The sequence below is a fragment of the Delphinus delphis genome, chromosome 20 (genome assembly GCF_949987515.2).
Source record: "Delphinus delphis chromosome 20, mDelDel1.2, whole genome shotgun sequence".
Classification (NCBI taxonomy): Eukaryota; Metazoa; Chordata; class Mammalia; order Artiodactyla; family Delphinidae; genus Delphinus; species Delphinus delphis.
The window spans coordinates 35,552,521-35,578,732 of NC_082702.1; the positions used below are offsets into that span (position 1 = coordinate 35,552,521).

Genomic DNA, 26,212 nt, shown 5'->3' on the forward strand with positions numbered 1-26,212 from the left:
CTTTAGGGCAGTGTCTTAAAGTAGACTGATATACTGAAAAAAAATAGACATTTCTCAAAAAGAATAATAGATATGGCTTTTGGAGACATGGACTGGACTCATAGGAAACCTACAAAGTATTAAAAGATAACTTTATGATAAATTAGGAGTTTGGCATTAAAATATACACACTACTATTAATAGATAACTAACAAGGACCTACTATATAGCACAGGAAACTATACTCAATATCTTATAATAATCTATAATGGAAGAGAATGTAAAACATATATATATATATATTTTATATATATTCAGTTATATATATATATAACTGAATCACTTTACTATACACCTGAAACTAACACAACATTGTAAATCAACATATATTTCAATAAAAAATTTTAAAAAACCATTTTATAGTTGAAAGCATCATCAACATGGATAAAATTGACTTAACAGTTGTAATTAAAAAAGAAGTCTCAGACACCCAGCAGATGAGAAAGATACTGAGCTGAAAATATGCAATACTTCTTGTAGAAAACAAAGGATTTATCAAGGGATGATCCAAGAACCCAGAGGCAGAGTCAGGAGCAGTGGTGAACCATGAACAAGGCATCATGTACCTAGAGTAGAACCTGGCTCATTTCCCACCTTTGGAGTAAGAGGATCTGGCAACAGGTAACCAGGTGGATTTTAGAGTAGCTATGGACCAGTGACTTCTATCTATCTCACATTCCTCCCCTATCTAAATAGTATCTCCAGTCCAGTTATCCTTTTCAAATTTAACCAGATATGTTAGGTATATGGGGGTACAGATAATGTGTCTTTTCAGTTCATAGTCTCCTGATTGAGAGAAGCTGAAACAAGAATTTCATTTGAATTCAGACCTGTTACAGAGCGTGATTAGCTGATTCTATAATTGTAAGAGGTTTTTGGGAGTCCTGGGATAGGAGAGAGCACATATCGAATGTGAGAAGAATATAAAGGATTTTTGGACAGAAGGCAGACAGTAGTAGACAACAGAAAATGGCCGCAGGATGTCTACTGCTTTTTCTATCAGCGAGTGGCAACTCTTTTCCCTCTCCCCTAATGTGGGCTGCCCTTGTGACTGGCTTTGACCAAAAGAATGTGCTGAAAGTGACAGGGTATATAAGTCCCCAAGCCCGGGAATCAAGTGAACCTTAAGAATCTGCTCCCCATCTGGGAAAGTGTCTACCACCTGAGTCCAGGTTAACCTTCTAGAAGAGGAGAAACCACATGGAATGAGGTTCCAGATGTCCTAGCCAAAGCCCCAGGCAGGTGAGTGAACCACGGTGAGAATAGCTGAGGCCAGCTCAGGCCAGAAGAGATACAAAGCTATAAGCGCAGCAGCACAACTTGCTAATGCACAAAACTGGGATGAAATTAAAGGGTTGCTGCTTTATGCCATCACAGGGTCACCTTATGAGGAGGCATTCAACTTAGAAATGTTTCTGGAACTCTTTCTGGTTGCGTGTTCTAGCTGAATAATAACAGTAGCTACTATATGCGGGACATCTTCTACATGCCAGGCACTTTACATACATTATCTCTAATTCTTACAATTATAGTGCTAAGCAGTCTATAAATGATAGCTATTATTATGCATCACACTCTGTGGTAAATGCTTTACATCATTATCACATTTAATCCTTAAAATCACTTCTATGATAGGCATTATTAACCCAACCTCACAAAGAAAGCAACAAAAGCATGCAGACCTTAAATAATGAACCCAAACACACAGTTAGTCAATGGCAGACCAAGGATTTCTGTTTGGATCTATTATAATCTAAAACCTACTTTCTTTTTACCAGTACTACTCTGTATCTTGGCAGATGGAAATCCTAGATAGTGAGAGTTCTTTGTCAGGTACATATAAACACCGACAATGGATTATTTTCAACTTTGTTCTCAGACGTGCCTTTCTGGAAGCAAAGAGAAACATCGAAGAAGCTGTCCACACTCCTTAGTGACTTCTTCCAAGAGCAATATTGACTTTCCAATATCTTTCCCTGGCACGATTCACAACATCAAATGTATCCATCCCTGGAAGGAGCCTTTTGCATCACTGGTTTTCAGGTTATCTCTTGGGTTCTGTCATGTTGGGAGTGATGGGGCGATGGAATGGACAGGGTCTCTGGTCCTGTCTTTCACCTGTTTCAGTCATAGAAACTTCATATCTATGTGTTCTATATAATTACGGTACCTTGAGAAGAATAGCTTAATATAAGGATTCCTCTATTAAAAAATACAATCAAACAAGCAAAGCCAAGTAATTCTGCTTTATGCAGTTTCCCATAGTATAGATGAGACCACTGGGCCCTGAGAGGGGAAGCCATCTTCCAAAGGCCTTCAAAGATAGAGCTATGGTAGAGGTAGAACGCTCAGAAATATTGCCTTTTTTCCTTATAGGACGTGCTGTGAGGCTGTTGGTAGGTGAAATTCCCAATAATCAATCTTTGGTGTGCACAAAGGTTCTGTTTAGTGTCCCTTAAGCCCAAAAGAGTTAGCTGGATATTTAAATAATGTATTACCATGGCCTGTATTGAGGATGGGATGATGGATGAAACCAATTCTAGATTCATCAGAATTTTACTTGGGACACCTTTGGACCAGGTCATGGCTGTGTTTAGGCCAGTTCACTTAAATAGTGACCTCTGGGTTTAGAGGCATTGCCAAGACATTAGACAGAATGAACTTGCGGACGCTGTCCTGAGCATCATAGAACGTTTAGCAGCATCTCTGACCTTTTCCCACTAGATGCTAGTAACATCCCACCCCTGTCTCAGCTGTGACATATCCAGACATTGCCAAATATCTCGTAGACTACAAAACCACATTCAGTTGTGAACTACTCATTTGATGTAGGCACTAAAATAATTTATTTGATCATCACTTTTTAGCAGTATCCAAAAGAAAACTAAATTTACAATCCAAAACAATAAACAATATTGCACTTATCATAGAAAGCAAAAACAGAACTTGAGTCAAGACTAATGCAGCTTTTAGAGTGTTTGGTTTTTAACTGAGTTATAGTAACTGAGTTGTGCAGGCACTGAAGTGTTTGTGGATGTTTCAAAATGACCTGCTTTTCATGAACATCCAATTTTTGATCTATCTGCAGAAAAAAATGGATTGATAGCTGATATCAAATTTGATCTGAGATCCTGGATATATAAAAAAAAGTTTTCTTGCTATAAAATTTTAGCTGCGTGTCACTTACATTATATTATGTCACATCTCACAATGACATATTGCAATGTAATGCAATGTAAGTCACATAATAGACAACTGCAATTCATAACTTTCTGAACAGGGAGAGTCATTCTTTACAGAGAAGCTTCCCAAGGGGAGGGAAGGAATCCCTCTGCTGAGGTCACTCATAGCACTGATACTGCTGGCCTATCTGTGACTTATCTTCTCATCCTGTCTGTACTATTTATTTTTCCAACTTACCTTCCTTTTAAAACGGACCTTCCTTCACATCTTCTGATTGTGATGGAGCTGTCAATCAAGTGGCTTGTCCCCAGTGGAAGGTGGGGACTTACCCAGGCTGAACCAACAGGGATCTCAGGGCTGCTACTAGCCTAAGGTTGCATTTGTGTGAATTAAAATATGTATTCATCTTTTTGAAGTTACAGCCTCACATAGTTCAAGGGCTTGGTGATGAGATGGTGCCTTTCTAAAAAGGAGACAAAGGAGGCTGTGCTGGGATCATAGCTTCTCAAGGGGAGTGTGTGCTGGTTTTCAGTTGTCATTCCTCCCAGGGCTGAGGGCCTTGCACAGGGAGCAACTCATACAACTGTAGCCCTGAGAACATTTCATCTCTGTAGATACAGAGAATGGCTTTTGAGTCACATGCTCATCTCCTAGGTCAAACAGGGACCCCATTGTTTTAAACCAGGAGTTGATATGAAACCTGGCATAGAGAAGATCTCTCATTTACAAACACCAAGCTGTGAGATCTGTATAGGTCTACCTTGTCTGCAAGCTTTCTTTCCCACTCTTTGGAGAGAATGTACAGGGAAGGCAATATAGCACAGAGAAAGAAAGCAGAGGAATAGTGCTAGGGAAAGACAGGGACCTATAACATCTTTGGGGCACCTGGATCTGGTCATGATAAAAGCCAATTAAACTCTGGACTTTTTGTTATTTGGGCCAGTTTACATTTATTGTTTAGGTAATTTGAGTGGGTTCTTCTGTCACCTGTAAGCAAATAAGTTTTTAATAAGCATATGCACTCTCTCCATCTAGTTTTTTTTTTTTTTTCTTTTTAAGAGAAGTGGTGTAAGCTCTTCACAAGCTCTTCTGTGTGAAGCTACATTAAATGCATGCATTCATTCAACAGTTTCTTACATTTTTTAAATGCAGCCACCATCTGTTGCTCTTCCCTTTGAGCCCATGCAATACACTCTAACATCACATAGTTTGTTTTTTAAACTCCTTGTAACACTGTAAGTAATGCCTGGATGTACCCATCTTAAGAGGAGACTCGGGCTGAGAAATGCAATACTTATCAAAGTTCAGCTAACAAGCGATGCAGCCCATAGTCAGAACCCAGTCTGGGAGATGGCTTCCCTACCTTGTGTGACTGTCTCTGTCATTGCTCACTTTCATCATTGTTGCTTCTGAGAGTATTTTATGTATTAGAAGCCCAAGGAAGTCACACATTTGTCGGATCAAGGATAATAGAATCACAGCTGGAGCAGCCCATGCTTCCCCTCTTTCTTCCAATTTTCTCTGCATCATAACTTTTTCCCTTCTAAGCCCTCTAAGAAAACAAACTAATGCATGCCGTATATCAAGAGGCTCAGACCCTCACATTGTAATGTGAATGGTCTTGCTTCTATAAGCCCAACATCCAATGGACTTAAAAAAGTGGAGCTCGCAGGGACCCAGGGAATTGACTAGTAAATTATGGACTCTACCTGCTTCATCTCCACAGTCTGGTTTTGGCCTTGGTTTCCTAAGTTTCCCCAAATCTCCTAACAAAACTGACTGATGACTTCCCTGACATCTTATTTTGTTCTTTTCATCTTTGCCCTCCTATGGAGCCAGAGGTACCCATGGAACAAGCACCTTGGCTGGGTGCTACTCTTAAGAAGGAGAGTCACAGGTGGGAACATCTACATCCCTACTAGTGAGAAGTTTTTTTACGTTTTGGAAATTCCTGCTGCCATATCATCCTCACTAATTTGACCCTTCTTATCCCTTTTTGGGATCAGCTTGAGACCCAGGATACATTTCAGGGAAGGTTTTATATAGCTAGTTTAACCCCTTAAGTTCCATTCTTACCTGCTTCCTTCTTTCCTCTTGTAAGGTCCCACCAGCTTTGCTACTTGGTCCACCTGCATTATGGTACTAAAAACCCCACTACTCTCCTGTTCTCTACCACCTGCTCATTCTCATCACCCTTCTGAGGAGGAAAGGCCTGATGAGAGAAACTTTATGATGCTAAAACTGCATGTTCTATACTTACAAACAAGACCCAGCACATACTCCAGTAACGTATTTCCAGGAGAATCTTGCACAGCCAAGATTTGGATTTTAAATTCTCATTTTACAATTCCAACATTGGAAATTGTGCTTTGAGAGAAATAAGTAATTCCTTGTTAATGGTGCTTTGCTTATTTTGAAAGACATTGTATTAAGGGATTAAGCAAGTGAGTAATATAATAAAAACGATGACTGCCTTTGGAAATGTGCTTCTTTATAGCTTTTACTTATAAACTTTGCTTATACTCTTTATACCCAGCATTATTTTTGTACTTAGGTTCTTAATCTTTTCCTCCAGTTCTCTTTAGAAGCTAATGTGCTTTTCTTCAGGTTTATTAATCAGAATACCGTATTGATTGCAATATCTGTGAAACATGGGTGTGTATTATAGTTGAGGGCACATTGTATTTAATTGTCAGCTTTTTAGTGGAACATTATTTTTCGTAGCTGGATATAACGTTAATGATACATCTCATTAACAATGTATTATATTTGGTAACATTAAAGTTTTAAGGTATCAGATTAGAGTTGAGGCTTTCAATCAGAAAAAGGCAAAGATAGTGTGTTGGCCTGATATGGTTTCAGGCCACTATGATTGGCTTATCTCCGTTGCAAATGATTCACTAGACTATATTGAGGTATAGGTCCAATGCCCTACTTTAAGTCCCTACTTTGTTCTATATGAACATAATAACCCTAGAAATATCTAAGGAAGAAAGGATACTAATCTAGGTACCAGTCAAGTATTTATGTGCCCCTAACTTTAGATCATGTAAATGTCACATCCTATTACTAAAAAGTATGTAAAAACTGTTTATGTGGAATTGAATTACTACAAAAGTCCCACTTCCAAAAAATAGTAAATATTTCTAAATGCTTTTTCTTTCCTTTTAATGCATTTTAGACTCTTTGTATTAAAAAAAAGTTTAAATGATTTATCTGTGTTCTCTTCGTCCTAATGCGTTGTGTATATATTTGAGTGGTTATGTATGATCGTTCAATAGGATAATGCAGCAAGATCTTCCACCTTTTTAATTAGACAGTCCTTCCAGATTTTGGCAACATGTTGACTCTCAGTCAGTTTTTGTGGCTTTCATTTTTCTATATTTTTATATCATTTTCTATACCTATATAGAAAGATATCTTTCTATATCTTCACTAAGTTTAGGGTGGAAAGTTGTGCAAGACTGAACCAGGTCTATTAGCCCAATACAAGAGTCATTGTTCTCTTCCTAAGCATAGGAAACAAATGCTTTACTATGTTTCTTAATAACTCAGTATCATTGTAATGAACTTCAAAGACCCTTGTGAGGATCATACACACACAGTCTAGAATCACACTTGGCATGTAGTAGATGCTCACTAAGCAGTAGGCATAATAAGGTTTTGTGTAGGCCTGCAATATCTACAGTAAATCATTTGTTTTAGTATTCTTTTTTGATGCTTCCAGGTTTTCTGTAACTAATACTGTGACTGTCTTCTCTGATGTTTAGCTATTAGTTTCTAACGTTCTATAGTTTGAAAAAAGAAAGCACAAGTGTTTGAAAATTATAAATGAAATATCAACAGTTTTACTGAGCAAATGTTCTAGAAGTATAGTGTAAGGCATTGAAAGGCAGCAGGTGCTACTGGTGAGAATGTAGCTTTAGAAGCTTGGTAGCAAGCTGCATTCTGTACCTGGCGGGTCAGTGAACATATCTGAGCTTCAATTTCCTCATCTGTAAAATGGCAATAACAATACTCACCCTGAATATATATGGTAATAGATAGATATTATGTAAATTATCTGAAATAATAGGTGCTCAATAAATTTTAGCTATTTTGTTTTGCACTTTGATATATAACTCGTGCAGAGTAAGAAAGTACAGATTTGTCTTAAAATAACCACAGGACTTTTAAAAAATATCCTAAACAGAGATGTAAGCATACTTTCTAATCTTTATAATCATTTTTTATATTTCTCAATGAAAGTTATTTTGTAAGCAATTCTCTTTTCATGGTATGTAATGTTAGATTATTCCTTGAAAAAAAATGTTCTTACAAAATTAAACATCCATTTTAGAATAAATATTTTAGAAAGACAGAAAAGTTATAACAGGATTAATACAGGGGTATAGGTTTTCTTCTTGTTTCTTGCCTACCCAGTCAAAATGTGAATTTTATACAATTACCTGCGTACATTTTAATTCTCTTTCTTTGGGCAAAAAAGATAATGAATTCTAGATAATTGTCTCTTAACCATTCTAAAACTTTATTGAACTTTAGCCTACCAACATTCATAACAAAGGCAAGTTTTATGTCAACTCACAATATGTTTCAGAATATGGCCAAAGTTATTATTTGTTTGTTTTGTTTGTTTGTTTTGCGGTATGCGGGCCTCTCACTGTTGTGGCCTCTCCCGTTGCGGAGCACAGGCTCCGGACGCGCAGGCTCAGCGGCCATGGCTCACAGGACCAGCCGCTCCGCGGCACGTGGGATCTTCCCGGACCGGGGCACGAACCCATGTCCCCTGCATCGGCAGGCAGACTCTCAACCACTGCGCCACCAGGGAAGCCCCAAAGTTATTTTTTATTTTTAAGATATAAAACTGTGCACTGAGAAAAAAAAAAATTAAATGTATCTATTACTGATGTACATAATGTGTAGATCATGATGTTTACATCGATTCACTTCCTAGGGCCATTAGTAACCTTTGTGTGCATGCATGAGCGTGTGTGGAAAAACCTCTTCAAAGTGTGAGACGCACTGTTTATCCTATGAAAAGCATCAAGAATAGATGCAGATATACTCAAAATATGAAGTACTACTTCACTAATTTATTTTTGGGAATCAAGCAAACTCTCATGATCATAGAGTTTATGAATCTCCATGTCTCACTGCATTTTTCTTTTAAAAACGTTTTTGGTAATTCCCTATTTCTCCTTTAAGTAAACTATTCATATATCTGATCATTCTTCCTTAACTTCGACAGGCACCTCTACCCAAAACTGTGTCTTATCTCTGCAAAAGTTAGTTCAAACTCTACCTTTTTGAGAGATTTTTCTGTAAATCAAAACTGAATCCAGTAATTAAATGCCTTCATAAAACTCTTAACTTTCCTTGTCTCCAGCCTTAGAAGATAAGCAAGACTTACCAATTCTGAACTATTGGAACCATGTATCATACATGATTGAGTTATTTTGATGTAGGGGAATAATTTAATTCTATAACATGTCCAGAAACCTGCTCAATGAGTTATATACAACCTATAATATTGTAGAAGCATATCTTTTAATAATACTATCCAGTATTTTAATGTGGATGAGATTTGGTACAATAATTTCTAATGTAAAGATCACTTCCATTTGCATTATTTCTTTTGAAGGTTGATAAAGACAAAATACATAGAGTATCTAAGTTCAGGTACTGCCCTTGGCATTTATCCTACATTCTTTCATTTGCTCATCCCAGCAATTTTGTTTTGACGTAGATAAACACGGTCTGTTACAGAAAGTTAAAAGCCTTGTCCAAAGTCACATCTTCGTTAATTGGTGGATGTGGGATTTGTCTGATTTCAAAGTTTGTACTGTTTCTCCTAATACCATGGGTTTGCACGCTCAGTATGTTAGAGTAGATGAGTCCTTAGCTCCCAGCCCTAACCTATTCATTTTGTGTGAGAGGAAACTGAAGTCCAGGGAGAAGTATATCACAGTGTGACCTTGATGAAACTAGCAATGCCTGTCTGGCCAAATGAAAGCAGGAAACTCAGAGAAGGATGACTGTGTTCAGCACACCAGGTACCGTATCACCCTTTTTTCAGACTGCTTTAAGATAAACAGCCTTCAAAAGTCTGAGAATAATATACTCAAGCAATAGAGAGAGGAAATTCTAGTAGGCAGTCTACTAGGATGAAAGCAAAGGCAATGAGTAAACCAAAGAGGTCCAAGGACAACAATTACTATCTTCCTTTACGAAGTGCATCAGCACGTTCATTCTGGTGGCAGCTTAGGGAACAGAACAGGCAACAGATAGAAAATGAATCCAACATGATGTCCTGAAATCAGTACAATACCATCCTCTAGTTGCCAGGGGCCCTCAATAAACATTATACTACATTGAAAGTTAGCTAAAACATGTTAACTGACAGGTCTCTTAAACCAGCTGTGCATAGCAACTGGAAAAGGCATGAACTATTTACAGGGAGACTTGGACCAAAACTAGAATGGATTCTAATAAACCTGCAAAAATAGAATCATCAGCCCCAGCTCACAGTGCTACAGCACAAATTGCAGTGATGACTGTGGATCACTGTGAATTTGGAAAGAGCTCACCAAAATTATTTGACTCTGCAAGCAGAAAAGCATTACAGAGTATAGTTCAGCATAGTTTGTCTAAGCTCAGGAATCACGAGGACACCAATCTGAAACTCACAGGAGAACCATGTGTTCATGAGTACAGATGTGTGTCACCACCCCGATCAGCCAACTGCTTTGTAAAGATGGGAGAGATGGAATCTCGGAGAACCTAACTCTTTATATAGAACCAGTTTCACAAGTTGGGTAAGATTTAAAAGGGAACATTGTTTATGACAGTATGGAAACTAGAATGTGTGATCATTCCTCCTCATATCATAGTATTTTGCAGGCTAGCCTGTGAATTTCTCCACTGTATGACAAAAAGCCATGTTAAATTATAGCTGTTCTCTCTGAGAATTCAAATTAGTATAAGACTGAGTCCTAAGGAGAACAAAAATACTCTGTACAGGAGGACAAAAACAGTGTATATGTGATTCACTGTTTTATTTTGAATTTCCAAAGTAGTGCCTTGCACGTGGTAAGCACTAAATAAATAGGTATTGAATGAATATATGAGTGAATAAAGATATGGTGTGTTATCAATAACCTCAGAGGACAGTGGAGGAGATACTCCTTGACTCAAGACAGATACTCGTGTCTACCTTAGCAGTTATCACAGTCCTGCAAGAGAAAAGCAAATCAAACTTCACAGAAACCGTTAAGCACTCCATTGCTCTGCTCACAGATGAGGGGAACCTGGGTTGTTACGAATGACTAGAAATTAGCTAGATGGAAAATAGAGGGAGCAGAGGATGTATATTCCAGACAAAAGGAAGGGATATAAAAAACATAATTGGTTTTGCGTTTTCAACCTAAAGGATGTATAAGACAGGAACAAGGTAAAAGGGAGAGAGTGATGGAAAATAAAGTTGGGGTGATAGATGTCTCTCGTCGTTGCCTTTTTAAAGCACACTGCTATTGATTTTTAAAACATATATTTGAAGTCTCTATCTAGTATCTAATATCTTCATAATCTGCCTATTTACTAAGGCGCTACTAGCTCAAAAATTATATCATTCTATCAACTCTTAAATATCCCATTTGCCAATATATAGAGAGCTATATGCAATTGGATCAAGTCCTGTGGAAACCTACAATTTTTAGGTACTCTTTATTTTTATCCATTGATTATGTTATGGTAATGAGGGTTATATCCAAAGAACAACTTAAGTTACCCAAATACTCTTCTTTCCCATTTCTCCTTTCCCCTCTGCTTTACTCATGGTCAGTGTTTACCAGTAGGTTCAATTATTGGCCTTTCAGGTAAGGGACAGTTGAACAGCATATAACTACTTATCACCCAAATCCTTATTTTAGGTTCCTTTTTAATATTTTTGTTTGTTACATTGGGTGAATGAAAGAGGCTCAGGGGGTCACAAATTTGTAGAAGAAGGAGAGAAAGAGAGGAAGGAAACTAGTATTTATTGAGTGCCTTCTATTTACCAGACACTAAACTTAGCACGTTTTTATGTTTTTACTTAAATTAATATTTTCTTAAACAAAACAACATAGGGATAATTATTACTTTCAGTTTATAGATAAAGGCTCAAGGTTACTCAGTGATTCGTGTGAGTTCTCACAGTTCATGTTCAGAAGCGCTAGGATTCAACACTAAATACTATTAACCAGGAAGCTTGTGCTATTCTGTATTCCACAAGGGCTCTCTCTTTTATCCTTCATTCTAATGCATCCCAAGTCAACTTTTTACATGTTTATCTATGCAAGTGTCCCCTTTACTGTTTCCAAATTATTTCTCTGCCTTCTCTATACACTTCAATAAACTGAAGGATCCAAAGCACATGGTGTGATATTCGGGTCACATCCCTAGACGGAACGCCACATATGCCTAATGTTGTGTCTATAAAGTGCTCAGATTAATTCAAAATGCAAACTTCTGGGCGGAAAAGAGATGAAATGATTGTCAACTACGTTTAATACTTTTTTAGAAGAGGAAAATTTGCATAGACTGATAGCTCATTTTGTTTCCACATCTGATTTTAATATCTGGTTGTTCTTACCAGAGGACAGTCATGTTTATTTGGCACACACAAAATCCCCAGACCTATTTTCATGCTTGCAAATAGATGGTAAATCAGTAAATAACATTATTCTTTAATGACACAAACAACAAAGTGGTCCAAACAAGATTTGATAAATTCAAAAAAAAGTTCTCTGAGTAATTCTTTTTACTTCCCCTAATGTTCAATCTATTCCTTTATCGTTCTATTTTTCTTTTGAAGCAAAAGTCTCAGAAAGCAAAATTCTCAAAAAAAAAAAAAAGTTTCTATGCCATAAGGTATCTTTAAGATAACTGAGATAACTTCAAGATAACTAACCATGTGCCCATGTGTCTCTTCGTTTTTCTTTCAAAAACCCTCAGAATTAGAATTCTCTGTAAGAACCAGAAAAGATTGCTAGCAAATTGACAGCAAAGCTCTGAATCAACTCATAACTTTGAATAGCATATGGACAACACACATGTGAGCATATGCAGTGTATCTAAATTACATCCATAGGAGTCAGCAGTCTCAGAACTAAATTGTCTTCTATAACATACACTGAAAAATAGATACTGCGCTGTGCTATGTCTGACCAGAGCAATAATTTTAGGATTTTCAGTTTTTGCAAAGGAAATTCTTAGCTTCTGTGGGTACTCTTGTATTATGATTTTTAAAAAAGCAAACAAACATACAAAAAAGATTCCGAGACGATACAAAATAACAAGAGTTTTCTAAAAACTACTTAAGCAAAGAAAATCTAGTTTTCTGAACCAAGCTATACAGTCACACTCAACTCAGAAAGTGAAAGTACAGATCTGTTATCTATTTTTCTTAGCTTGCACATCATCCTTAATTACAGTTTAAACGACAAAATGAAACATAAATGGCTTTCTATCAACGAAACATTGCTGGAAGCATAAACAATAAATTATGAATTACTGAAGCAGAAGCCTTTTTGGATCATGTATGCATAATGCTATTCTGCCTATTCGGAATCCCAGTTGGCCCTTCTGTTCCATGCAAATTGAGCACCACCTTTTATGATTGAACACTGAGGAAGAACACCTTACTTCATATGGGTAAAAGCTAACACCAAATATGAAAGAGACCTCTTATCAATGTTTGATGCTGTGGAAAAGTCTACTATGTGAGCGGAGTAGACAGGGTCACCATGTCTACTGTATGTAGACATGCGTGTATAGGTATTCACTACCACACTCGGCCAAGCGCACAGTTTTCACGTGATGCTTAGGTATGGTAGCCTGAGAAACCCAATAATAATGGATCCACTGTCACTGAGGGATTGAGGCTTCTTTTTTTTTTTTTTTTTTTGCGGTACGCGGGCCTCTCACTGTTGTGGCCTCTCCCATTGCGGAGCACAGGCTCCGGACGTGCAGGCTCAGCGGCCATGGCTCACGGGCCCAGCTGCTCCGTGCGGCATGTGGGATCTTCCCGGACCGGGGCACGAACCTGTGTGCCCTGCATCGGCAGGCGGACTCTCAACCACTGCGCCACCAGGGAAGCCCGGGTGGAGGCTTTTTAAAGACCACTTGGGGAAAGAGATGTTATTTAGGAAAGTCTTCTGTTAGTTGCAAAGCAACTTGGTGTAATGGAAGAATTTAACGAGACTGGTGGTGTCCAGAAAGAGGACAGTTGGCTTACCAAGGTCCTCTTTGCTGTGTGGATAATCAAGGAAGGCTTTTCAGGTCTAATTCAGCCCAGATGGGGCAGAGGGACTCTGCCTGCCTGGAAACCTAAATCCTGAATACAGGAGAGGTGTGCCTGAGGATTCAGCTGGAGAGAGGATGGAGGGCTGAGGATCAGCTCTGGCTGGCTTGGAATGTGGAAAACCCACTTCCACTTTCAAGAATTAAATTTTAGTTTGGGGACAAGAGGCGTCTGAATTAAGTTGACATTATTCAAAAAAGCAAAGGAAGACTCTAATTTTCCAGCTTATACAAAATGATTCCCACAGAGTCTGTGTGTTGGGAGGTTGTGGATGATTTAAAACAACTTGATATGCTAGAATGGAATGTCATCTTAACAAATTGGAAATTGGGATTAGCCATTTTATGGAGAAAGCTTAGTTTAATATTGGCAAAGGAGAGAGAGAAAAAAAAAAAAGCCTGCATATTTAAAACCAGGTCCAGGAATCCCAGCTATTTCGTGGCTGGTAAATATTTTCATTCTTTCCCCACCTTCTCATCTTCCTATTTTTTTCCCTTTTATGTTTCTATGATAATGCCCTTTAGACTGCAGTACATTGCAATGCGTACTAGTAAGGATCATTAGTTTCACAACTACCAGTGAGGCCAATTTCAGAACTACTGTACAACATTCAAAAATCAACAGAGTTATAGCTGCAAAGGGACCTGGTTGAGAATGATAAGCCATCTCTTCCATGAAGAGATGGAAATTTAGGAATTAATGGATTCACATAAATAGGATCTTGTCCCATTTCATGATGGGTAATTTTCTATGTGCCAGACACTGGGATAATAGCTGTCTAAGCCCTCAGTTACTCATATCCATCAAAGCACACCTAAGGGGTAGATAGGTAGTATCTGGTATTACAGATGATGAAACTGAGGCTTAAAATAACTTGCCTGTAGTCAGTATTCTCACAAGGGATATTTCTAGAGGATAAAAAGACATGAAACACATAGTGATTGAAGTTGGCCATTGAGTTGAGATGGAAACCCCACCAAACAAAACATGAATTATACTCTAAACAGGTAACCATGGAATGGATATTGAGATAACCCAAGACACACTTATTTCAAAGCTCTAATCACCATCTCCATTATCTAAATTAATTATCACAATCATGCCTTTAGAGTGAGGTTCTTGTTAATAGAATTTTGGTTAAAAAAAAGTCACCAAGAGGAGAAAATAAAAAATATTAGTGTCATCAGATATTCTGGTTCCCCTCTGTCTTTCCTTAAGCCTAATCAAGCTATAACTAAGGCCAAGTCTATGTCTTTCCTTCCCACAGACCCTCTTTAGGGGAGCGTTTTATGTTTATCCTTATTTCTCTATACACGTGATTCAAATATTTCAGTATAAAACATGAAGACGCCCATTTCTCCAGCCTGCTTTCTGGCAATTTCAATCAAATCTTTTAACTGCAACGTGCAGGCTGGCGAAGATCATGTTTCTGCCGACCTCACATTTTCTGCATGCAAGAGATTTCTGTATCTGGAAAAGGTTCATTTATCTTCCCTGACTTGTTAATATGTAATTGCTGAGTATCTTCTGTTTTCACAATTAGAATGGAAGCCACTACTGAAATGCTGTCAGTCAAACTCCTTTTGTTTATAAATTCATCCAACTGGAAGATGAAGAAACCGATGTCTGAGCTGTATAATTGAGAAGATTCAAGGTGTTGTGGTTGTTTGGTGTGTACATGTGATGTGAGTGACTCATCACATTTTTTTTTTTTTTTTTTTTTTTTTGCGGTACGCGGACCTCTCACTGCTGTGGCCTCTCCCGCTGCGGAGCACAGGCTCCAGACGCGCAGGCTCAGCGGCCATGGCTCACGGGCCCAGCCGCTCCGCGGCATGTGGGATCCTCCCGGACCGGGGCACGAACCCGCATCCCCTGCATCGGCAGGCGGACTCTCAACCACTGCGCCACCAGGGAAGCCCTCATCACATTTTTGACCTTTGTTTTCACCTTTATCTGTATTGAAGTTTGCTTTCCTATTCTGGCAGAAATATAATTCTCATATATTCAGAAAGAGAATTATTTATGAAATCACTCAACTGTATAGGAGACAAGAGACAGTTAATTTCTATCTCATTTTGTTTTTGATTATGAATTAGTCAGCTGAAAATTGCAGAAGGACCAAGCTGTATGAGAGAGAAGAATGATCACAGCAACTTCGAATTGAAAGACATGCTGCAAGTTTCTTAGAAAATGCCAAATACTGAAACCATCTCCCTTAAAGATCCAATTAAAAAGAGGGTTCATCCACCTATCAATTACGGATTTGAATGTCTTGGCTGTCTCAAAATATTAACCTTCATCTGCTGGGCTAGGACTTGTAAATCATGAAGTTCTCAGTGGAGAAACATCAGCTATTGACCATTTTAAAGTCCATCTGAAGAAGGAAAAGCAATTCTGAATATGAGTTTATCATTTGATTCTCTCACATTTCAAACATAAAATATACCATAGTTTTAAAATAAATAATGTCTAGTATTTGAATTTTTTTGGTTGTTTTGTGTTCTCTCATCATTAATAAGGAATGAGAAACAGGCTCACAAGACAACATTTTATCTACCTTCTTATCAGTATATCTCCACCATTTTAAACCTGACAACTTCTTTCCATTGCTTGGTTTCTAAATGTTAAGAGGAGACAAACTGTGTTTTTTTTTCCTACTTTCATGGAAACTATCCAGATGCCAAAAAAGTGAAACAAAACTCATGCATTTCTGATCCAGGAAAAGGGAGATAGAGTATAAACTTGACATATCTGTTCCAGAGACCTGTGTTCATGATTAATTCTATGGAGATGTTGAATATTTGGATCCTAAATCCAAAATCACAGAGAACATATGTCCTAGTTTCCACAAGACTGTCCCGGTTTATGGTGTTTCTAGGCATAAATATAAATAGCAACCCCTTTCACTTTAAAAAATATCCCATTTGGGACAATATATGGTCACTCTTTGCAAAATAAATCAACACATAATTTTAAATAAACAGTCATGGCACAGAGAGTGTTCTTTCTGTCCATTTTGTGATACCTAGCTTTTTTTTTTGCAATTATTTCACACACACACACACACACACCTGTGAGGTAAGTCAAACCTTAAATCCTATTTTCTAGTTTCAAGATAAAACAGATAATCCACATGCCTTAAATATTCTACTACGGGGTTTATTGAAATGTGGGTTGCAGCACGAAGAGTTTTCCTAGGTGTACAAACTTTTACTTCGTACTAATTCTAAAAAGTAGAGAAAACACTTGAAATTCATCCACTGTAGGACTAAAATCTCCTCTTTCAAGGGTTTAGGGCATAATAAATATAGTACAAAACTACACTTTCACAGGCACCCAGTAACTACCTCTCATTCATCCAGCATATGTTTACGCCGTGTCTTGGACGGGCCATACCTGTAATGGGCACATCTTGAAATTGCAGAATGCACAGAAAGCGCCAAGGAGCTCAGACCTTTGGGATGGGAAAACACTTCTTCCCAGAGAATCTTTAAATGTAGGGCATTTGATATGCAAAAATAATGACTAGTACCTATTAGCTCACAATCAAAGTAAGCATGGCTCACACTTCTGCACAGACTTTCAGCTCAGTTTGGAATTGCCGAGGGGGCGCTCATCTCAGGCGTGGTCACGGGGCTTCCACAAAAAAAAGAAATGTTGGCGGCGTTATCCAAAAAACAAAGACAATGTACTTGGATTAGAGCTCCTAATTCAGGGAGGCTAACACTTGTAGCTCCTCTATTGAGGAGAAAGATCAAGATTTCATTTCCTTGAGGTTTATAATAGTGGAAGCCAGCTGAATGAGTAATATCTATATCATAGCTTTCTCATTTCCTTTTCTGTGATGCATCCCCAAAGAACTAAGTAGCATTTTGTTAAAGGGTAAGGCCAGAATATATTTAACAAGAGCCAGAAAATGTTATTTCACTTCATAAAGGAAGTTTTACCGAAACTCACTACCTCCTTGAAACAGAACAGAGAAAATGAACCAAATGTCATGAGCCAAATTTTACTCTTCAGATTGAGCATAGTTTTTATATAGACCATTCATAAATCTAAACACATGCCTATAGTAAAGCCAGAAGACAGCCCCAGATGATACATTTATTCTGCTAATCATTCTAAAACAGCTGAAACTAAGGCTTAAATACTTCTGAGCCAAAACAGACAGCTAAAAATCCTTGTTAAATGTACAGCAGCTTAGTAAAGAAAAACGCACAGATGAGATAGACTTTTTTTAAATGATCTATGACCTTCATATGTAATAGACAAGAGTTAAGGGAAATGGTTAACCCGAGCTTGGTTCTCAAGAAATAATGAAATGGATTAAATATTTTCTGTGAGTAAAAGACTTAACAAGAAAATCAGTTCATATTAGCTCCAAAATAATACTGATAAGGAGTGTCCTTCAAGAAGGATTTTCTGATCTAATTGCTATTGTCAAAGTTGGTACAGGCTTAAGACAAATACCTCTAATGTGTACCCACAAACCAGATGAAATTAGAATAGGCTTTCCCTAAAGACTTGGTAAACATTCAATTAAAACTTAACAACTGCCAAGTATAAGCCAGCCCCTCCTCTATCAGATATCTCGGTATAATGTACTTGGATAACATCAGATATCTCAGTAAAATTACTGGAACTTTCACAGGGGTTAAATCTTACTGTCCGTTTTTTTTTTAAAGTAAGGTGATTGAGGTATTCCCCGGGATAAAATTAACTTGCACATTCACAATTCCCTTATCTATTGTTTCAATATTGGAAAGAGGAAGTGATGTAATTACCATGCCTTTAGGCTGATAAGCTAAGTTTCAACTGCTCATAGTGAAGAAAAATTATTCTACTTGATATTTTCAGTCATATTATGAAATCACATCCTATTTTCCAATGTATATTCTACCCTGTTTCACAATGCTAATGTATTTACCTTCATTTTTCTTGATGGTAAAATTCGGATTGTTGACCATTTCTGGAAGAAGGCTGTATAAGAAATAATGTCCGTTTTTGGGCTCATCTTTGTCCGTGGCACTCACTGTTTGAATGACCTGTAACATAAAACTTGACGTCAGCACTTCTGATGACATCAGAGGGCTTGCACTGCCTTTAAAAGCTGAGTGACATTCCTTTAGTAGAGTGATACTTTGGTCCAAGGAATATTTTTCAGTTTTCTAAGTTGTTATGGATGGTTCACACCAAGAATAAGGAGAAACATTCATCACTTTAAAACCTAGCTTTGATAAACTGATGAAAATTAGGGTCACTACTTTTGTGTCCATTTGGTATCTGTGGCTTGAAATGGCAAATTTAAGGGTATTTGAAAATTCCACTGGGCAATTACAGGCTTCTTTCCACTTTGAGTATGTACGGGCTTCAAGAATGAAATCTGGAATTGTTACAGTGATTGTAGTGTGGCTCTTGGGAGGATGTTGGAGGTAAAGTACTTAAATCTTGAATCCTCACAACTCCTCTTTCATTTTACTCATTAGGTTACAAGTGTTTGCAAATAGAATGTTCCTCGGCACAAACATCACTGCCACAAACCTTTCTGAAGAGTTGCATCTCTTCCCTCCCAATAATGAATACTGTTTTTAAAGCTAGTGGATAACACATGCAAACAATGCTTTGGAGTGTATCCTGAGATGAATAAATTATAGGGATTAGAAGAATTACCACCGTGCAGAGAACTGTTTGGATAGATACACATACTCAGAATTGGTGCCAGTTGAATGTGCTTATTTCAGTTGCAAAGCTGCATTAACTTAGTGCTAAGTTGTTCCTTGGGATGTCAGAGAATTAGCTTAATAATTCATATTTATGAGTCTGTGATATTAATAACTTCCATATGAAACACTGGGCAACAGCTAATGTAGTAAAAATTATAGCTTAAACTACTACTGTAAATAGTTACAACATAATTTCTACCAAAAAAAATGCCTATGAAGCATGATAGTCAAGGGTATAATCAGATTTACCATAAAAAATTAACAGGGAAGTACTCTCAGGTTTGTGAAATTTAGAGAATTATGATGCCTAATGTTGTGTCAGTTTAAACAATTATGTGCCACTGAACTTTGTCAGTGTCAATAAAGAGAAAAAAATGGATCACTTCTTTGTGAGAAAGAGACATCATTGCCTTGTAACTTATCACCTAAATAAGATATCACCACAATTTAAGAACATTTTCAATAGCTGTGAAGTTTTGCATTGTTATCACCCACATGCTATACGATAAGCAGTGCATCAAGGTCATTTGGGGCATAAATGAAATAACTTCTCTCATTTTCTATTTCTCCATTTTTGTAAATGGAACATATTCCTACTTTGTAGGTGTTTTACTCCTGTTAAAGACCTTGTGAAATGTCTTATAACTGTACTTAGCTTGAGTAACAATATAACAAAAAATAGCACAAAATATAACTCATGGTGGAGACAGTGAGATAGTCATTAAGTTGATGGACTCTGAGCTGCCTTGACAGAAGTCATAGCCTTATCCTTTACTCATTGCATGAAATGGAGGGATTTACTTAACTCTTTGAAACTCAGTATTTCTAAATTTTAAATAAAAGAATACTTTTCTCATAGGGTCGTTTTAATTCTTTATGTAAAGTCATGTCAATCTGTTAATACAGTGTCTGGTTCCTAGTAACTGTTCAATGAGTATTAGTCATCATCATTATTATTTATTATTTTTTCTTAAGGTCACTACCATTTATTCATGACATAGCACATTGATAAGTGTAACAACTTAGATGTTACACAAATGGGCCTCGCTTCCATCAGATTAGGTGGGAAAGCAATTATATTTACTATATCTAAACGGCTTACATATTTGCCTTGACATTTAGGTGCAGAGAGATTCCTTGGACTTCTAGTTTTATAAAGAAGAAAGAATTAAAGTACAAGGGGAAAAACTGAAACACAGATGACTCTTTTATAGACAACCTACATGTACAAATATTTAACAGAATAATTTGACTTGAGCCTTCTTTTAGGCAGTTATGAAGAACAAAGGGGGGAAAGTTCCTTGTGAGCACATGTAGCATCGTCTTCTCCCTTTACCCAATTTTGTTTCAAAAAGACTTCTAGGGCTTCCCTGGTGGCACAGTGGTTGAGAGTCCGCCTGCCGATGCAGGGGACGTGGGTTCGTGCCCCGGTCCAGGAGGATCCTACATGCCGCGGAGAGGCTGGGCCCGTGAGCCACGGCCGCTGAGCCTGCGCGTCCGGAGCCTGTGCTCCGCAGCGGGAGAGGCCACAGCAGTGAGACGCCCGTGTACCGCAAAAAAAAAAAAAAAACTTCTATTCCCAAGTGCACCTGTTGAAGAAATCATTCCTGAAGTGTGTGAGCGCATGTGAAGAAAAAGAGCTAACAAAGAAAGGATGTCTCCACAGTGGCTGTATCAATTTACATTCCCACCAACAGTGCAAGAGGGTTCCCTTTTCTCCACACCCTCTCCAGCATTTATTGTTTGTAGACTTTTTGATGATGGCCATTCTGACCGGTGTGGAGGTTCCTTAAAAAACTAAAAATAGAACTACTATATGACCCAGCAATCCCACTACTGGGCATATACCCTGAGAAAACCATAATTCAAAAGAGTCATGTACCAAAATGTTCATTGCAGCTCTATTTACAATAGTCAGGACATGGAAGCAACCTAAGTGTCCATCGACAGATGAATGGGTAAAGAAGATGTGGCACATATATACAATGGAATATTACTCAGCCATAAAAAGGAACAAAACTGAGTTATTTGTAGTGAGGTGGATGGACCTAGAGACTGTCATACAGAGTGAAGTAAGTTGGAAAGAGAAAAACAAATACCGTATGCTAACACATATATATGGAATCTAAGGGGAAAAAAAGGACATGAAGAACCTAGGGGCAAGACGGGAATAAAGACACAGACCTACTAGAGAATGGACTTGAGGATAGGGGGAGGGGGAAGGGTAAGCTGTGACAAAGCGAGAGAGCGGCATGGACATATATACACTACCAAACGTAAAATAGATAGCTAGTGGGAAGCAGCCGCATAGCACAGGGAGATCAGCTCGGTGCTTTGTGACCACCTAGAGGGGTGGGATAGGGAGGGTGGGAGGGTGGGAGGGAGGGAGACGCAAGAAGGAAGAGAGATGGGAACATATGTATATGTATAGCTGATTCACTTTGTTATAAAGCAGAAACTAACAAACTATTGTAAAGCAATTATACTCCAATAAAGATATTTTAAAAAAACACATGAAAAGATGCTCAACATCGCTAAAAAAAAAAAAGAGGATGTCTTGTATTCTGGGGTGGGAATCATTCGTAACTAAGAGCATTCTTAACGTGTATTTAATGGCTAGAGCTCCTACAAGCAATACCATTTCTAAGTCATCTGCATGGAAAAGACTCATACGTGCTGGCGAGTGAATCTACATGTTACGCTCTCACAACCAAAACAAAAGAGGCAATAATTTAGCTTACCTGAAGTAAATGAGTATAATCACCTGTCATACCACATCTCAGAAGTTTGGTCTAAATATTACATCTGCAATAAATATTTTTTCCACCATTTATTTAAGTCAGGAAATCTGTTAGCCATGCAATTTCTGAGCTTGCTGAACCAAAAAGTCTTGGGACAGGGCCTAGAAATCTGCATTTTAAAGTCTTGTAGGTGATTCTGATGCATGCTTAAGTCTGGGATCCACTCTTTTGAGTCAAGGGAGAAGATTGGTGTCCATAGGTCTCTTATTACTGTTCATTTGAAGAGTTTGTACTGTCAAGTTTACATCAAAATCAGTGCATGACGTGTTGGGAAAAAAGTGATGAAATGGTGACTCTTTAAATTAACTTCCAAATATCCTATGAACTAGCTATGGTTAAGACTTTGGTTTAAACCATTTTTGACACTTCATTTTATTTTAATGCAGTGGCCACTGTCTGATCATTTTCTCTGAGAGTAGATGCCTGGTAGATCACTTGAAGGACTTTATGCTATTAAAATGCGTTAAGTTACCCATATTTAAAAGGCTGAAATTTTCATTGATGTAATGACATCTGAACACATTTGGCTTTAAACAACAGGAGAAAAAGAATAGATTTATTCAAGGAAGTGCACCTCCACACAAGCAGATGTTATAGGTCCACTGAGTTGATGGCAAATGAAAACTGCATGCATTTCCCACTGTGAGCTACTTGGACATCAGCTGATTTTTAAGTAATTGGACAACTATTTCATGAAAATGATATCAAAATTTCTGAAGAGGTCATAGATTTTTACTAGTAAATATATAGCATTTAGCTTAAATATTTTCCTTTCTAGCAATAAAGTTAGGATGCAATTGAAAAATCTAACGCTTGATAATTTATTGTGGATTAATTTCAAGGGAAGGTAAAAGCTAATACACTTCTCCATCAGAAAAACAAAGCATATCTGAGATCGGGCATAAGGAAACGAATTTCAAGGCCATACTTGAATTTCCATGGGAGCAGACTCTGATCTATTTCTTGAGAGTACTGATTTGAAATCAAATGACCTTCCTAAGCGTAAAACTGAAAATAAATTTTTTTTTAGAACTGTCGGCCATATCGTAATTCTGACTCTTTTTTAAAAAATTATTCATTGTTTATCAATAATGCTAAACCTCAGATCGCTTTAATTAATATAGTTTATTAAACATTATTTTAGATTTTTATAGTAACTCAAAAGAAGTTAATAGTAGTAGGTTTCACTGTCATTATTAACTTTTCAAAAGGCAAGCAGCCAGCAAACAAACACATTTCTGATTATCTGATCTGTTGATAACCTTAAAACTCTCTTGGAATCTATTAGAATATCCCCTGTGAGTTCCTGTAGTTATTGTTCATTGATTTGTTCTTAGATGATGATTTGGGTTTTTTCCCCCCCTCTCACTGCTATTAGAACAGTGTCTGGCACATAGTAGCTTTTTAATAAGTATTGTCTAAATGAATAAATGAATGGATGAATAAATAATCATGTCAGGCATGTTTTAGCATCACTACTAATTCTTATGTAACTTTGAGAGGTAGGTATGAAGATATTTATCAGAACGCTAGTGCATCAAAGACATTGTAACATCTGATCCCAAGTATATTAGGTAACAAACGCCCTACATCTTCCTGCTCCGCATGTCAGACTGCCTCAAAATCTTGTTGGCATTCATATCTTCCGCACGTGTACTTAGTTAAATTGGGGCTTAGACTTCCAATATTTTGGAGAGTGCATAAAGATGAACTTATCCATTCTTGACATTCATGTACTTTGCTTTATGGATATTAAGGTTCCCTTTTGATTTTGAAGGTGGTGGAAAGAGAGTGAGGATACATCAAAGGCAGTACAGCATATTTTTTGGTTTTCTATTCATTCTTTTGCCTATTATTGATAGTTTATTTCTGGTTACCAATGTAAACATTCCTGAAATACTAGCTTCTATTTCTTAGAGCAGTAGTCTTCAACTTGAGGAAGGAAAAGATGATACATGAAAGTAAAATTGTATGAAATTATTTATATATGCACATATATGAAGGAAAAGTCCAGAGCTTTTATCAGATTATCAATGGTGTCCATAACTGAAGGGAACAAAACAAAATAGGCTAAGAGCCATCCCCTGAAAGAGCGGTCTTTGCAAATACAAATTTTGTCTACAAGAGAAATCAAGTTATACCAATGATAACATTGAAAAAGGAGGACATACAGGAATTTGAGGAAACTGTATGAAAACCCACATGACCCAATTATCCTGTTATTTCAAAACTGTGTAACATAGTTCAAATTGAGCACTGCTCCTATCCATTTAATGGACAGTTCCTGGATACTTTTTTTATAATTTGTAAGGCAATCCAGTTTCTATCAAGATTTTTCTTTTCCTCCCCAAAGTGTTGTCCCATGTCACGTTTCTTTGCATGAATATGTCTTTGTCTTTAAAAAGTATTAGGCGGCTACTTAGAGCATGTATCTTAGAGGTCTGACCTATAGAAAACACAACAGGAGAATGTAGATTAGATTGTATATGTTTCTTTTAAACACTAAGTGAAGTCCTCAGTCCTCTCGGTAGACATCTGGGGCCTGTGCCTTCATTAATCCACCACAGAACTTCTGACATTTTCCTCAGTTTCGTTCTTTTACAGTCCCTTTCCCTTTACTGTAACTAAGTTAAGGTAAAATGATACAAAGCAAGGACTCTTAAAGGATGTATTTACACAAAGTTTGAATTTTCCAGTTTCTCCTGTTTCTTATTTTCTTTTGCTTGTCTCTGCATATTTCATCTGTATTTTGTGCATCTCTGAAATGATCAATATTTTTGAAAAATTACTCCATCACTTGCTGTGCTTTGAAAACCTCATTAGTAAAGTCCACAGTTTTTAACACAATTTAGAAGTCTCAACTGCCTTTTTAGTCTTACCTCCTCTCCATCTTCCACTACACAACTTCACAGGAATATTTCCTGATGCCTCATTAATATCATAAACATTACTTCCTAGGCTGAAAATGCATCCTATTGTTTATTCTTCTTAAGCAAGATTTTTCCAGCTGGCTTCCATTTGCCACTAGTTGTATAGTTTTCTCTGAAGGAAATTCAAAAGATTTTATAATCAGCTATGTTTGGTAAATGCCCAAGACCATTTGGTTCTAGCCCTTTGGGGATTCATATGTATTTATAAATGCAAGGGGATCTTACAGTGAAACAAAACCAGTAGAAGATAATGTTCTTTAATTTCGGTTAATACAGTGGTTCCCAACCTTATTGGGAAAAACATGCGCACACACACACCCAGACACACCACACACCATACCATATACCGACATGCTATACCCTAAAAGTGTTTCTCAGGCTGTCACTTTAAGACACGCTACCCTCTAGAATATAAGTCTTAAAGGCCCGGAGACCTCTTTAATCTCCTTTTGAAGGTGTTGTATCTACACAGCTTGGTGGTTAGAGCACTAATTCCATTTGCATCTCTGCCCTTCCAACAATACATCAGCTTCTCTCGGTACCAGATCTTGCCCAATTTATGTCACTAGCACAAAGCCTAATAAGACTAAAACCTCCTCATAGCTAGTGTCATTTTTACTTTCTTGAAAAAGACGTGCTCATCACCATGGCTTCCATGAACAAGTAAAAACAAGCATACACATGTGCGTACCATGCTTCCATCTAAATTCTTATTTACTAACTTGTAGGTTGAAAATAAAATGAAGAGAGAACATCAGTCAGTAACGACCCAAGATTTGTAAACAATCCTTTATACCATTGTTTTTTCTGTGGATCATCAATCCTAATATTTAGGCGAAGGGCCAGAATAAAGCATGTGGATTTGGAATCATACAAGAGGTTCAGTCAAAGCATATAGAGGCTGCAAACATGACTTCAAAAAAGATTTAGATTGTATGTGTTCCTGTAAGTTGATTCTGCTGTACTTAAAAAAAAATAATTATATTAGCCCACAAATTCATATGGGGAGGAATGACGTACAAGCCCTTTCTTCACTCTTGACAAATACACTTGTAAATTATCAGAGGAAGAGTTATTCCAATACAGGGAAATAGACTGTCCTCTTTTATATTGACCCATTTAGGCATTGTTTATAGTGTTTTGCTCCAAATCAAGGATCATAAATATATAACAATAACAGCAATAAAAACAACAAAG

The 26,212-nt window shown here is 37.4% G+C and overlaps 1 protein-coding gene across 1 annotated transcript in view; it reads right to left on the reverse strand.

Annotated features, from left to right (window-relative positions):
* Positions 1-26,212, reverse strand: part of CDH8 (cadherin 8) — a 379,689-nt gene that overhangs the window by 39,351 nt on the left and 314,126 nt on the right. The window contains exon 10 of the mRNA XM_060000736.1: positions 18,489-18,606. Coding sequence (XP_059856719.1) covers positions 18,489-18,606 — 118 coding nt within the window. The remainder of the gene's footprint in view (positions 1-18,488; positions 18,607-26,212) is intronic.